The following is a 12,954-nucleotide window of genomic DNA, read 5'->3' as shown; positions in this document are numbered from 1 at the left end:
TATATATATATATATATATATATGTATATTTGTATATTTATATATTCTTTTCTATAAGAAGAAAAATTAGTTTGTATTCATTTCCTATTGAAGTCAGTAGTTCGTATCTAGAAGGTTTACATTGCTTTATGTGTAAAACATAACACAATCTGCAACAGTAAAAAAAGGGAAATCTGATTATCTAGATTTAACCCCATAAATAAGAAGTCCGGACGTTTTGAAAATCTGGCAGCCGGCAGGGGCAGGGGGAATTTGATAAAAAGTACGAGCTTACCTCTTCCCGTGCCCGCAGTGAGCAACAGGACCAACCCTGGGACCCCGCTGAAGGCATTTTCCCCAGAGTTGTGATGATGTCACCACTTGTCCCAGAAAATGCCTGTCCCAGCTGATGGACTGGCCGCTCAGCCAATCACTGACTGGAGTGGCCAGTCCATCAGCTGGGTCGTGATATGTCAGCACTTGAGATCCCAGCAGGGGTCCTGAGGCCGGTCCAGCCACTCACCGTGGGCAGGGGGAGAGAAAAGTTCATTTTTTTTTTTATCAGATTTCCCCCCTGCCGGACGGACTTCTCCTTTAAGGACCAGGCCATTTTTGTTTTGCACTTCTGTTTTTTCCTCCTCTTATTTAAAGGGCCATAGCGCTTGCATTTTATCAGCCACAAACCTTCATAAGGCCTTATTTTTTGCCACACCAATTGAACTTTCCAAAGACAGATTTAACTTTTCCATAAATATGCTGAGAAACCGATACAAAATTATTTGTGCTGTGAAATTGTAAAAAAAACTAATTTTTTTCATTTCTAGGTTTTTTTTTTTACCACAGGTCGTTCCCTCAGTGGTAAAGCTGACATGTTATCTACGTATCTATGTTCCTCAAGTCAGTAGGATTACAATACCTCTAGTTTTAGGACTATTTTATGTGTTGCAAAGGTATTTCTTGGCTCCTGTTTATGTTGTCCTGATATTTGGTGGTTACTGCTGTTTTTGCGTAGTTTGTCTTAATTTTCCCTGTTTAGGTTCTGCTCAGGTTTGTTTCTCTAGGTCCTAAGGTTTCCATATGAACATTGCAGGGGAAGTGAGAGTCTAGGGAAAGATCTAGGAAAATTTAGGGCTAGTTAGGGCTACTCCTGTGTTTGTTTCTATTTTGTAACTCATTTGCTTTATTCATCACTACTGGGATTATCACCTCCAGTTCCATTCCACTTCTGGTGAGATATTAATTTGATTCTTGTTACCTGCCAGTATTTTTTCATACTTTGTATATGATTCTTGTGACTGCCTGCTTATCAAATTATTTAGCTTTATTGTACATTCTGGGTACTGGGAGCTACAGTTAGGAACCAAGAAAGGCATCTGCTATAAATGTTCTGCCTTCTAGTGACCGACCAGTGCTGTTGCAACAACAGTCGATGTCCCTATCTCACAAACATCCCGAAAAGTATATAATATCTATAACACTGCTTCAGATCCACTTAAGATAGCTTTGATTTACTATTTGGAAACAGTTTGATCCTTTCTTTTTTTTTTCAAACAGCCAGGCTCAGACTGCAGGTTAACAAACAAATATTTCTCTCCCTCTGCTGCTCACAGCGGCTGCTAAGCCTTGACCACTTCCTGTTTTTTTGTCCTGATCTGGCTATTACTAGAGACAGATTTCCCCTAACAACAGGCAGTGGATAGTAGAAGAGATGAGAGCCACCAAGTGGCTAAGACCTTAGAGCTATTTCCTGGTGTATGGAATCATTGATTTACAAATATATTAGGAATCACACTGGCTATCAAATGGCAGTGTGCGTGTGTGTGCGGGGGGACTAGTTGTTCATAACAGTGCCAATTGAGGATAGGGATAGACACTGAAGCACTATACTCTGTAAAGGACTATTTCACAAACACACACACCACCTGACCTTCCCCTATCAAAGCCATGCATGGTGCATAGACCTATCCAATAACATCTATTTAGGTTATGGAGACAACCTAACTAGTGATTTCTATAAACGATAACAGAGATAGCCACATGCATGCACCTATTTACAGTAAACGGTATACAGAGTACCTATATAACTTTTGGGGTCCTTTTCAATTGATGCCTTTGCTTCTAGGTTTGGGTTAATAGGTAATCAGGGGGGGATTTATCAAACCAGTGTAGAGTAGAATTTTCTTAGTTGCCCCTGGAAACCAATCAGATTCCACCTTTCATTTTTCAAAGAATCTGAGGAATGAAAGGTGGAATCTGATTGGTTGCTAGGGGCAACTAAGACAATTCTACTTTACACCAGTTTGATAAATCTCCCCCTTAGCTAGATTGCATATAATGATAGTGGATAGCAGAAGAGGCCCCCTATATGCCCAAGATGCCCACCTTATAATCTAGTACTAGGACCCAGCAGATGTGCTATGAAGCTCAGGCTTGCCTTTTTCTGCTATCCTATGTGATGTGTGAACCAACACAGGGCTTCCTTTCTCTATGACTACAATAATATTAACATACATTTGGGTAATATTGCTATCCTCTCCTGCAATGTTAAGGGGATCTGAGGAGCCAAAACCCAGTTGGGTCCTCATGTCCTTTAATGGTGGAATGCAACAGAATAACCCAGCACTGGCAGGTGAACAGAACTCATTGGCAATGTGCAGCAGCTCAGAGTTGTTGGACAGGTTTTCCTGTCTCAGGAAGTGATAGATTATCTATGTTGGATCTGCTCCGACTCTAATAATAAAGAGAAAAGCTACACCAGCTATATAGCAACTTCAGATTTCTCCTGCCCGGCAACCTGCTATGTAAGAGGGAGCACTACCTATCAATGAGTCAGGAGAGGAAACTTCTTGTACAAGCCATTTGTGATGGACTGTTACTGCAGGGAGAGATGAGACGCACCTTTGTAGGATTACTCATCTCTAAATAGAGCTTTGCAGCCTTAGGCCATGTTTACAAGCCATACGACATTGGACGGGTCACAGAACGGCTGTTAGTACTGCAGTACCGGCCAGATGATCTTCATTTCTGTTTGAATTCGGATGCGGGCGCACCCGTGTGCGCCCACATCCCAATACAACATTGCACACAACGGAGCGCGCGGCCGCACAAAGCTGACATGTCAGTTCTTCGAGCGGCCGGTTAGAATCCCAGCTGGAGTGTATACTATGTGTATACGTTCCCGATGGGATTCCATTCTTCAAATACAACGTCTGTTTTGCATAAATCACGGCCGTTGTTGCAAATTGCAACAACGGCCATTATTAATGCAAAGCATACGTTATGTGAAGGGTAAAAGTGTCGTAATTCTGCACGGAGCCCCCGCTGCGGACTTCGCTCAGAATCCTGCCTGCCTCAAGTGTGTCAATGCGATGCCTTGCGCCTTCGTTCTCCACTCAAAGACTTGTCAATTCTTTGAGCGGAGAGCGGAGGCATGCACGAGGCATCGCATTGACACACTGAGGCAAGCAGGATTCTGGGCAGAGTCCACAGCGGGGGCTCTGCGCGGAATTTCACCACTTTAACTCAGTGTGAACAGACCCTGAAAATAAATGCCAGTCCTCAAATACCATTTAATTTTTTTGTCCAAAATTCTGAACTCATTCACATCCTATTTTATCATTATAGCAGCAGACGCGTGGTCTTTTGCTTACAGAGCTCTAAGGGTGGTATTACACGGGCCGAGCAGGGCCCGATAATACCTGTAAACAAGCAGCGATCTGCTAGATCGCCGCTCGTTTACTGGGCCTATTACACGGCCCGATAATCGTTAAACAAGGGCTGCAGGGACATCGTTACCAATGTCCTTGCAGCCCTTGCATACTATATACATTACCCATCCACGTTCCAGGGCTGCTGCTGCGGTCCGCTTCTCCCCGGGTCCCGCGCGCTGTAACGTCAGGACCGCCGCGGCCTGTGATTTGCCGGGCGGCTTGTCAGCTGACAGGCCACTCTGACGTTACAGCGCGCGGGACCCGGGGAAAAGAAGACATTACACGTAGCGGTACTCGGTCGGCGCCCGTCAAAAATAGGTCAGAACCTATATCAACGATCAGCCGATGATCGTTGTCATCAGCTGATCGTTGTATTTATTACATGGAACGATAATCGGCTGAATCGGGCCGATTCAGCCGATTATCGTTCCGTGTAATAGTACCTTTAGTCTCCAGCAGAGACACAGATGACAGGCTGCCTACCTGCAGATAAACCCTAGAAGGGGCTAACTGAATATGGTTTTCTCTGCTATGCCATGACATAGTGCTGGTGAGAGTATATTGGACTGTCATTACCACAATGGACGTTAAAGAGGTTAATCAGCGAAAATCTTTTCCTTTCAAATCAACTGGTTTATAGATTTGTAATTTACTTCTATTTAATTTAAGACTTTTAATCTCAAGTCTTCTCATACTTATAAGCTGCTGTATGTCCTGCAGGAAATGTTGTTTTCTTTCCACTCTGACACAGTGCTCTCTGCTGACTTCTCTGTCCAAGACAGGAACTGTCCAGAGCAGAAGCCAATTCCCATAGAAAACCTCTCCTGCTCTGGACAGTTCCTGTTTCAGCCAGAGATGTCAGCAGAGAGCACTGTGTCAGACTGAAAAGAAAACAAAATTTCCTGCAGGACATACAGAAGCTGATAAGTATGAGAAGACTTTGTCAATAGAAGTAAATTACAAATCTATACAACTTTCTGAAACCAGTTGATTTGAAAGAAAAATATTTTCGCTTTAAAGGGGTTATCCAGGGTTAGAAAAAAAAAGCAGGTAAAAAGGGTCTGGTATTACAGTTCAACTCCATTCACTTCAAAGGAACTAAAATGAAAAACCAAATCCAAACTGAGGACAGGAAGAAAGCAGCCATGTTTTTCTAAACCTGGATAACCCCATCAAGCTTACTGGTCTATACAGTAATTATCTACGGCCTTGAGCCCTTTTTGAAGACCAGCACTACATTTGCCTTACCCAGAAGAGACCAAACACAGAAAGTCCCAGTCCTCACAGACATGGCTTGGTATTTATTGACAGCCATTCCTGAGCACGCACAGAGCGGGACATGTTTTCGCTATCCATGTTTACAGCTGCAGCTTGTCCACAATCAGTAGCAGAGGATCCTGGATGTGCTCGCATTGTATGGTCAGCTCTCCTGTCACACAGCACCAAAACCAGTGACATTATACTGACTGAATTGTTTCATGACAAAGAGCATTGTCTCCTGGTAAGGATGCAAAGCTGATAACAATATTAGCAAAAGTTAGTAATATAATTAGCCTAAGTTACTTGCCCTCAGTTGATACACAACCTGCATGATGTATGAGTATTTTCTAACATGAGTGCACAAGGGACTGGGACTTCCTGTGTTTGGTCTCTTTTTTTTTAACAGAGGAAAGACCAAATATTGGCACAAAGGGGGCATGGACCCCAGTCTGACTGTATGTATAACATTGATTTAAACATTAAAAAAAAAAGTGAGTATATTGCAAAACTGCTTGCGATCACAACCTCTGTTGATTTCTTTAAAACAAAAATCATGACAGTTGCGCTTAAACTTTGACCCCAATTTATATCTGGATACTTAATATCTCCCATTACTCTCAAGATTACCCCCCCCCCCCCCCCGCCAAGGCAGACCACTCTATTTGTGTATGCAGCTGAACATCTATCTTCTTAGTGATGTTGAGGGGTCTATAGATTACACTCAAAATATTTTTTTTAGTGTTAACTTCCCTTTATAATTCTACTCACATGGATTCTATACTCTCACAATCATTACCATTATATCTTACAGACTGTGTGGTGACCCAGGGGTGCTAGGTGTTTCTTGCCTGGGCAGGTGTTGCGGTACTGCCGTGGTGGTTGTCACAGGGCTTAGAATGGTATATGCCCTGCTTGGATTCCAACACATGGTCATTAAAGTTCTGTAATGTTCCTGTAGTGTAGTGGTGCAGGTGAAGGAATCCATAGAGTGCATGATAAACTTAAGCAGGTTGAAAGTTTTACTTAAGTTTTCTTAAAGGTGTAGTACAAAAAAAGAGTCTTTGTACACAAGGTGCAAAAATACAGTAGCTTCAGAGTTGGCTGACAATATCCTCTTAACCCTGAGGGCACTGTTTTCAGCAAGAATACTTAAAATAGAAGTTTATGTAGTTTTGGCAAAGTCTCTTTAGAGGTGACTTTTAAGAGTAAACTTGTGACTTGTAAGTTAGGGAAGCTACTGTGAGAAGGGGGTCCTACCCATATAGTACTGTTTGCACTGATTGCAATATAATTGAAGAATAACCTGTACTTACAGCTATCAAGGTCCACCCTTTGCTGTCCGGGGGCACAGAGTGACACAATCAAGAGCGAGACAGCCATTGGGGTTCCCCTTTAAGTACTGGCAAGTTGCAGCAAGGTAAATTGATCTTAGTTGGTCTTTCCCATAACAACCATTGCAGGGCTTGGAAGAGAAGGAGAGGGATAGATAACCTCACCAGCAGGGCCGTATTTACCACTAGGGCAGCACCTTGCAGGGGGCAGCACCAGGGAGCAGGGGGAAGAAAACAACTTTATTTTTGTTTTTATTTTTTAGTCTTCCACCTCCTGTTCAGACTTGCAATTGAATCTGGTGTCTTTTTGGGGGGGATATATGGTGTTATTGGTCTGGTCTGGTGTGTCGGTGATAAATGTGAAGCCTAGAGCTATTACCTACCAACCTACCAATACTGTGGTGAGAATTCCTTCAGACAATATGCAGTCTGCTCTAATCTATGTTTTAAGCAGTTAAAAACCATGAAGAACAATGGCTGAAACCATGCTCTGATTTCTTCCCCAGTAGTCATGTGCTGTTACCAGGATTATTGGCCATACGCCTATTGGTTACCGCATGAGGGTCTGGTTTCGGCTGCATATGGTGACGTACAGTAAATGTGGGAATGTGGCCTAAGAATGATCAGATATCAATATGATGTTCAGAAACTAGAAAATTCCTATGCTAATTGGTGATTGAAGATGGGGCGTCTTCAGGTTTAGTGCCAAGGGCAGCAGCAGCTGTTAATACGGCCCTGATCACCAGAGGTTTACTAACTCAGCATGGCTAGTCTGCTGGAACAGGAGTGGAATCGAAAACAAGGCCCTGGCCGGCTGGCCAGGCCCAGGAAAGCCTATAAGCAGGAAAAACACTTGTGCATAAACTGACTGGAACTAGACTAGACCACAAATCCAAAATATCCTACTCCACCACTAGCTACTTATAGACTTTTGGGAGGTTGCTAATTGGTAGAGAAGGCATGAGGAGACAGAGAAAGTTTGGCGTGATATTTTCATTGATTGGTTAGCAAACTGGTGGCAAGCATAAGCAACATGTGCCTAAGCATGCACACCATTAATCCATTACACTTTACCCTTCAGCTGTGCTTTTACACAGAGTAAGAAATACATAGAGACATCTAGTGACCAATATGCAGTGCTGCAAAACTCCATCCACAGAATAACCATCACACAAATACCTTCAGTGCCGACCTACAAAGACAGAACCCAGCAGTGGCACATGGGTTCTGGGACAATGCAACTGCCTTTTAAACCACATGGAATATAATGACATACAGCATCTATTTCACTTACAGTACATGTTTGTTTTGTTTTACTTCCTTTTATTCTTTATGATAAATCTAGTAGTGTTCCAGTAAGTATTTTATAGGTATGTGTCATACACAATATTATCCTGCTGTGACAGACACAGGTAAACAGACATTTTTGGCATTGTATCAAGATTTCTCTGAAAAAGCTAAACAGGTGCTACAGACTTCAGTTTTCACCTGTATGGTGGTGCCCAGCCACCTATTGGGGAGGTAACTGCAGCAGAGGTCTATTCAAGTAAATAAGGCTATGCTTCAGCCCAGCAACCTAGTTCATGCAAAATGATAACAGATGTATTTGAATGCTCTAAAGTTACTAGGACAAAGTACTATGTAAGAAATATGTAAGAATCTCTCTCTATAAATGACTACTTACCACCATTACGAGAGGCAACTTCTTGCAAAAGCAATCTGCGACTGACTGCTCCCGCAGGAGGAGATGAGAAGTGTCTTGTCTAGAATCACTGAAATACCATTTTATTTTTTGGGTCAAAAATTCTGAGTTCATTCATTTTTATTATATTATTATAGTAGTGAAAGCATTGGCTACCGGCATGACATAGTGCTGGTGAAAGTACTCGGGACAGAACAGGCTGCACAGTGCTGGGGTACGATTTACATGATACAATACTGTAAATAGCATATAGGGGGTGAGGTGAAGGGGTTTGATTTACCATGCAGAAACAGTGTGATCCTCTTTAGCAGACAGTCTGGCTGAGACTGCAGGTACACAGAAAATATTTCTGTCTCTGCACACAGCAGATGCTAAGCCCTGCCAACTTCCACTGTTTTGTCCTGATCTAGCCATTACTAGAGACAGATTTCCCCTAACAAAATTCAGTGGATAGCAGATTTATGAGAATCGAGACACCTAGTGGCTAAGACCTTAGAGCTTTTTTCCTGGTGTATGGAATCATTTTTTGGTAAAAGTATTGATTTACAAATATATTCGGGATCACCCTGGCTATCAAATGGGAGTGTGGGGGAGGGGTAGTAGTTGTTCAAAACAGTGCCAATTTAAAAGGGTTTTGCCTTCATGAACACTAATCCTCTATCCGCAGAATAGGGTAAAAGATTATGATTGTGGAGGGGTCTAAATGCTGGGGATTCCAATCTTGCTAAGACAATGAGTGGAGCAATGGTATGCATACTCCAGGAGATTGCTATCATGCTCTAATACCCTATCCTGTGGAGTGTTTATGGGGGCAAACCCTTTAAACAATAACAACTCACTATACAGCGCTCCTAAGCAGCATCTATATTTTATATTCATGTCTATTCATGGATTTAGATCTCTGTATTAGCAACAAAAAAAAAGCTTACCATGTAAAAACCAATGAACAGGAACTAAATCCTGTACTACATGCACATAATATCCCACACACCTCACATGCAATGTGACTTTCCTTCTTAGTGAGAACCTTACCTACCCTTAATATACCATCACTGTGTGACTATGAAGAGCCAAAGCTTAGTGCATGTAATAATAGCTACAAGGAAGTGATGTGTAGTTTACTTGTCAACAAAGAAGTTAAAGCAGCCGTGCCAAGATCGTATGGCTGTTTGTGTCATATAGATATTGATACAGTATCACAGTAGTTGTCAATTCAATACCTATGGGTTCTCTTTTTGTGTGCCTTGACTTTTACCCGTCTATTTTTAGCAGTGGCTTTTCTAGCATTGATCTCATAAAGTCAGTTTATACTTTTTACTGATCCTTTTAGTTAGTGTTGGTGCTGCATAGTGACCCTTGTTTCTCTGGCTGTATGCCTATAGAGTGATGTGAGTTCATTACCCCACCAAACTAAGTAATCGGAGGAGAAGGGTCTTGGCAAGAGAGGTGACCAAGAGCCCAATGCTTACCCTGGCTGAGCATCCTATCTGATCCTATGTACAGATGGGAGAAACATTTAGAAGATCAGCAGCACTTCACTAACCTAAAAGCCTCACAGAGTTTGCAAAAGAACACCTAAAGGACTCTCAGACTGTGAGAAACAAGATTCCCTGGTCTGATGGAACCAAGACTGAACTTTCTGGCCTTAATTCTTAGCTAAATGTTCACCTTCCAACAAGACAATGACCATAAAGGGGTACTCTGTGCAGGGGTTATTTTTAGGGTATGGCCGGGGAAGGGGTGGAAGTAGAGGCCGTCGGTCACTTACCTCCCCGGTTCCAGCACCGGTCCCAGATCGTGCTGCCCCGTTCTTCCGTCCCGCAGCCGCTTCCTGGTCTGAGCTGCGGCTCAGCGGGACTCCACTGTGGCCGTTGAATGGCTGAGCTGTCTTGAAACGTCACGTCTCAAGCCACAGCTCAGACCAGGAAGCAGCTGCGGGATGGAAGGACAAAGCGGCGCGATTCGGGACTCAGCGCTTGAACCAGGGAGGTAAGTGAGCGGCCACCTCTATTTTCACCCCCTTCCCCGGCCATACCCTAAAATTAACCCCAGCCCGGAGTACCCCTTTAAGCACACAGCCAAGACAACACAGGACAAGTTAGAGACAACTCTGTCAATGTCCTTCAATGGCCTAGAAGCCAGAGCTCTGACTTGAAGCCAATTAAACATTTCTGGAAAAACCTGAAAATGGCATCCAATGATCCCAAATTCCCAAAATACAGATGGGCAAATCTTGTGGTATCCCACCCAGGAACACTGGAACGCTGTAATCACTGCCAAGGGGGCTTCCACTAAGTACTGAGTAAATGGTTTGAATACTTTTAGCAATCCAATATTTTATTTATTTTTTTTTAGTAGATTTTAGTATTTATTTTCAATAAATTATCAAAGATTTCTAACATTCTGTTGTCGCTTTGTCATCATGGGGGATTGAGGGCAGTATAATAAGGAAGTAATAAGTTGATTTTTTTAAATATTTTATTCCAAGATACTGTGTCTGATGGAGAATTTAGAGTACCATGACTTCACAGAATCGTGTCATGTGCACGGAATCAGATTGTGGCTCACTCTTGTGAAATCCTATATTATAGGAAAAGGGGAAAAGCTGCCTTGCCATTTTTTAGTGTACAGTAATACAAGTGTATCAAGAAGGCTTTCTCATAATTTTTGTTCTAGAGCAAGTAACAATTACTGAACAAATACCTTCAGGTATTCTCAAGACTATGGTCATATACTATAGCTATTAGAATATCAGCATGAGCACAGCGACATTCACTGTCTAGGGAACACATAACCAAAAAAATCGCCTTTAGGGCTCTGATCTTTAAACTTTTGTAGAGTGCATACTATTTTCTAAAATTATAAATACGTATCGTTGATCAATAGATATGGGGGAATCTGAATATGTTTGGATTCGGCCTAACACTCTATATTTGATGATGGTGGCTGAACAAGTTGGATACAACCCTAAGGCTGCCTGGAAAACATGGAAACAGCCATAGGTGATAAACTAGGGGAGTAGATGTAGGGCATACCGTCATCTTTCTCTGTCACCTCTATCATTATGATGTAAAGATCCTTTGTATTTACTAAAATGTTCACAACATTGAAGGGAGTGATTGCAAAATTTTAAATTCAGGAAATTGCAGTTTTCATTTCTCTAAAATATATATATATATATATATATATATATATATATATATATATATATATATATATATACACAGAATCCAATGTAATTGAAAACAAAACCAATAAAATAGACCAAAAATTCTATCATAGTATCTACTTAATATTAAAGGGGTAGTGCGGCGGTAAAGAATTATTGACAGAATAACACACATTACAAAGTTATACAACTTTGTAAAGTATGTTATGTCTGTGAATGGCCCCCTTCCCCGTGTCCCACCACCCCCGCACGTGTACCCAGAAGTGTGGTGCGCTATACATACCTGTCACGTGCCGACTCGTTTTTCGATCTTCAGTCTGCGATGCCGTCTTCGGATGGCCGGGCCGAATCCCTCCGAGCGTCCTGAGTGCCGACCGCCCTCTTCAGCGTCATCGGCGGCTCAGCCGTGATTGGCTGAGCATAACTGTGCTCAGCCAATCGCAGCTGAGCATCTGATGACGCTGAAGAGGGCGGCCGGCACTCAGGACGCTCGAAGGGATTCGGCCCGGCCGTCCGAAGACAAGCATTTCCCGTAATAAGTCTATATTGGTGATTTGTATAACTTTTGGGGGGCAATGCAATACTTTAATAAAAATTTTCACGGACTTTACAAGAGACTAAACATCTAGTGGATACATTCAAAACCATCAGCTACATAGAAGACCATAATACACAGCAGTGACCATATACAATATATTGTATACATATATTCTACATATACAATGTGAGCCTGACACCAGCCAATTCCTTGCACAAACCTCCAACACCTTTCCATACATTATACGCAAAATCACAGTCCCACATCACATGCCTCACTTGACCCACAACCACCTCTTGGACACACTTCATACCTAATCAATTCACGCCTCTTCTGTACTTGTCTCACAGGCAAAATATCATGCAAAGCCATCCATACAACATCATGCTGTTTATTTGACATACCCTTCACTCCCATCTTCTTCCAGTCAAAAAAAAAAAAAAAAATACAATGTAAGCCTTTTTAAGTCATATTTTAATATAAATGTATTTATGATACAAGCTGGTCATTTGATGCAAATTATGCAAAACAACCTGTACTGTATAACTTCACATTTTTCAATAGATTTGCAAATTAAAAAAAAGCGCACAACACAAACCACACTCACTTCTGCTGGAATAAAATGACAAACGGGAAATAAAAATCTCTTAATCTGCTAGGCACAGCAAAACTAAAGCAAAAGGGGTTAATAATCCTGTATAATAGTAGTTATACACACAGAATAGTGGCCTGCAAACCCTCATGCATCTAGACACAAGCGGTTGTAGGACTACAAGTCTCAGTATGCCCTGGCAGCCTGTAGATCTAGCTCTTACAGGTGGGACAGGACTGGTATATCGTACACAGGCAGTCACAGAAATCAGTGGCGTCCATCTGTTTCCTGGTGATAGAAGCTGACAGCTAGAAGCATACCTTCACATGTGAAGAACGCCATGACAGAGGGCTGAGCTGCACACTTTGTGCCGGGAGAGGGCTGAAGTTTTCAAGGCTCCTTCCAAAGCTTCTAGAATATCCATTAGTGGTTTAAGACATCTTTAATTTCTTCTCAACCTAGCCAAGATCTTGGAAAGGGCAATAAGAATGAGCAGAAGGCTTGATGACCCCCGACTAAACTGCTTACAAGCTGAACGTCACATTATAAACTCTGGCTATATAGAAAGTGAAAGTCAAGTGTTCCTGAGCATGTGCAATAAGACAGCAGAACCTACAGTATCATTGTCTGAAATGCTGTGAGCTCCCCCCGGTGCTGGCAGGTATACATATAG

The 12,954-nt window shown here is 42.2% G+C and overlaps 1 protein-coding gene across 1 annotated transcript in view; it reads right to left on the bottom strand.

Moving 5' to 3' along the window:
- Nucleotides 1-12,744, bottom strand: part of LOC138799255 (serine-rich adhesin for platelets-like) — a 41,506-nt gene extending 28,762 nt beyond the window's left edge. Inside the window, exon 1 of the mRNA XM_069980181.1 lies at nt 12,602-12,744. Coding sequence (XP_069836282.1) covers nt 12,602-12,623 — 22 coding nt within the window. The 5' untranslated portion in view covers nt 12,624-12,744. The remainder of the gene's footprint in view (nt 1-12,601) is intronic.
- Nucleotides 12,745-12,954: the final 210 nt, after the last annotated feature.

The sequence above is a fragment of the Dendropsophus ebraccatus genome, chromosome 8, assembly GCF_027789765.1.
Source record: "Dendropsophus ebraccatus isolate aDenEbr1 chromosome 8, aDenEbr1.pat, whole genome shotgun sequence".
Lineage (NCBI taxonomy): Eukaryota > Metazoa > Chordata > Amphibia > Anura > Hylidae > Dendropsophus > Dendropsophus ebraccatus.
This window is presented reverse-complemented; position numbering and strand designations above follow the sequence as displayed.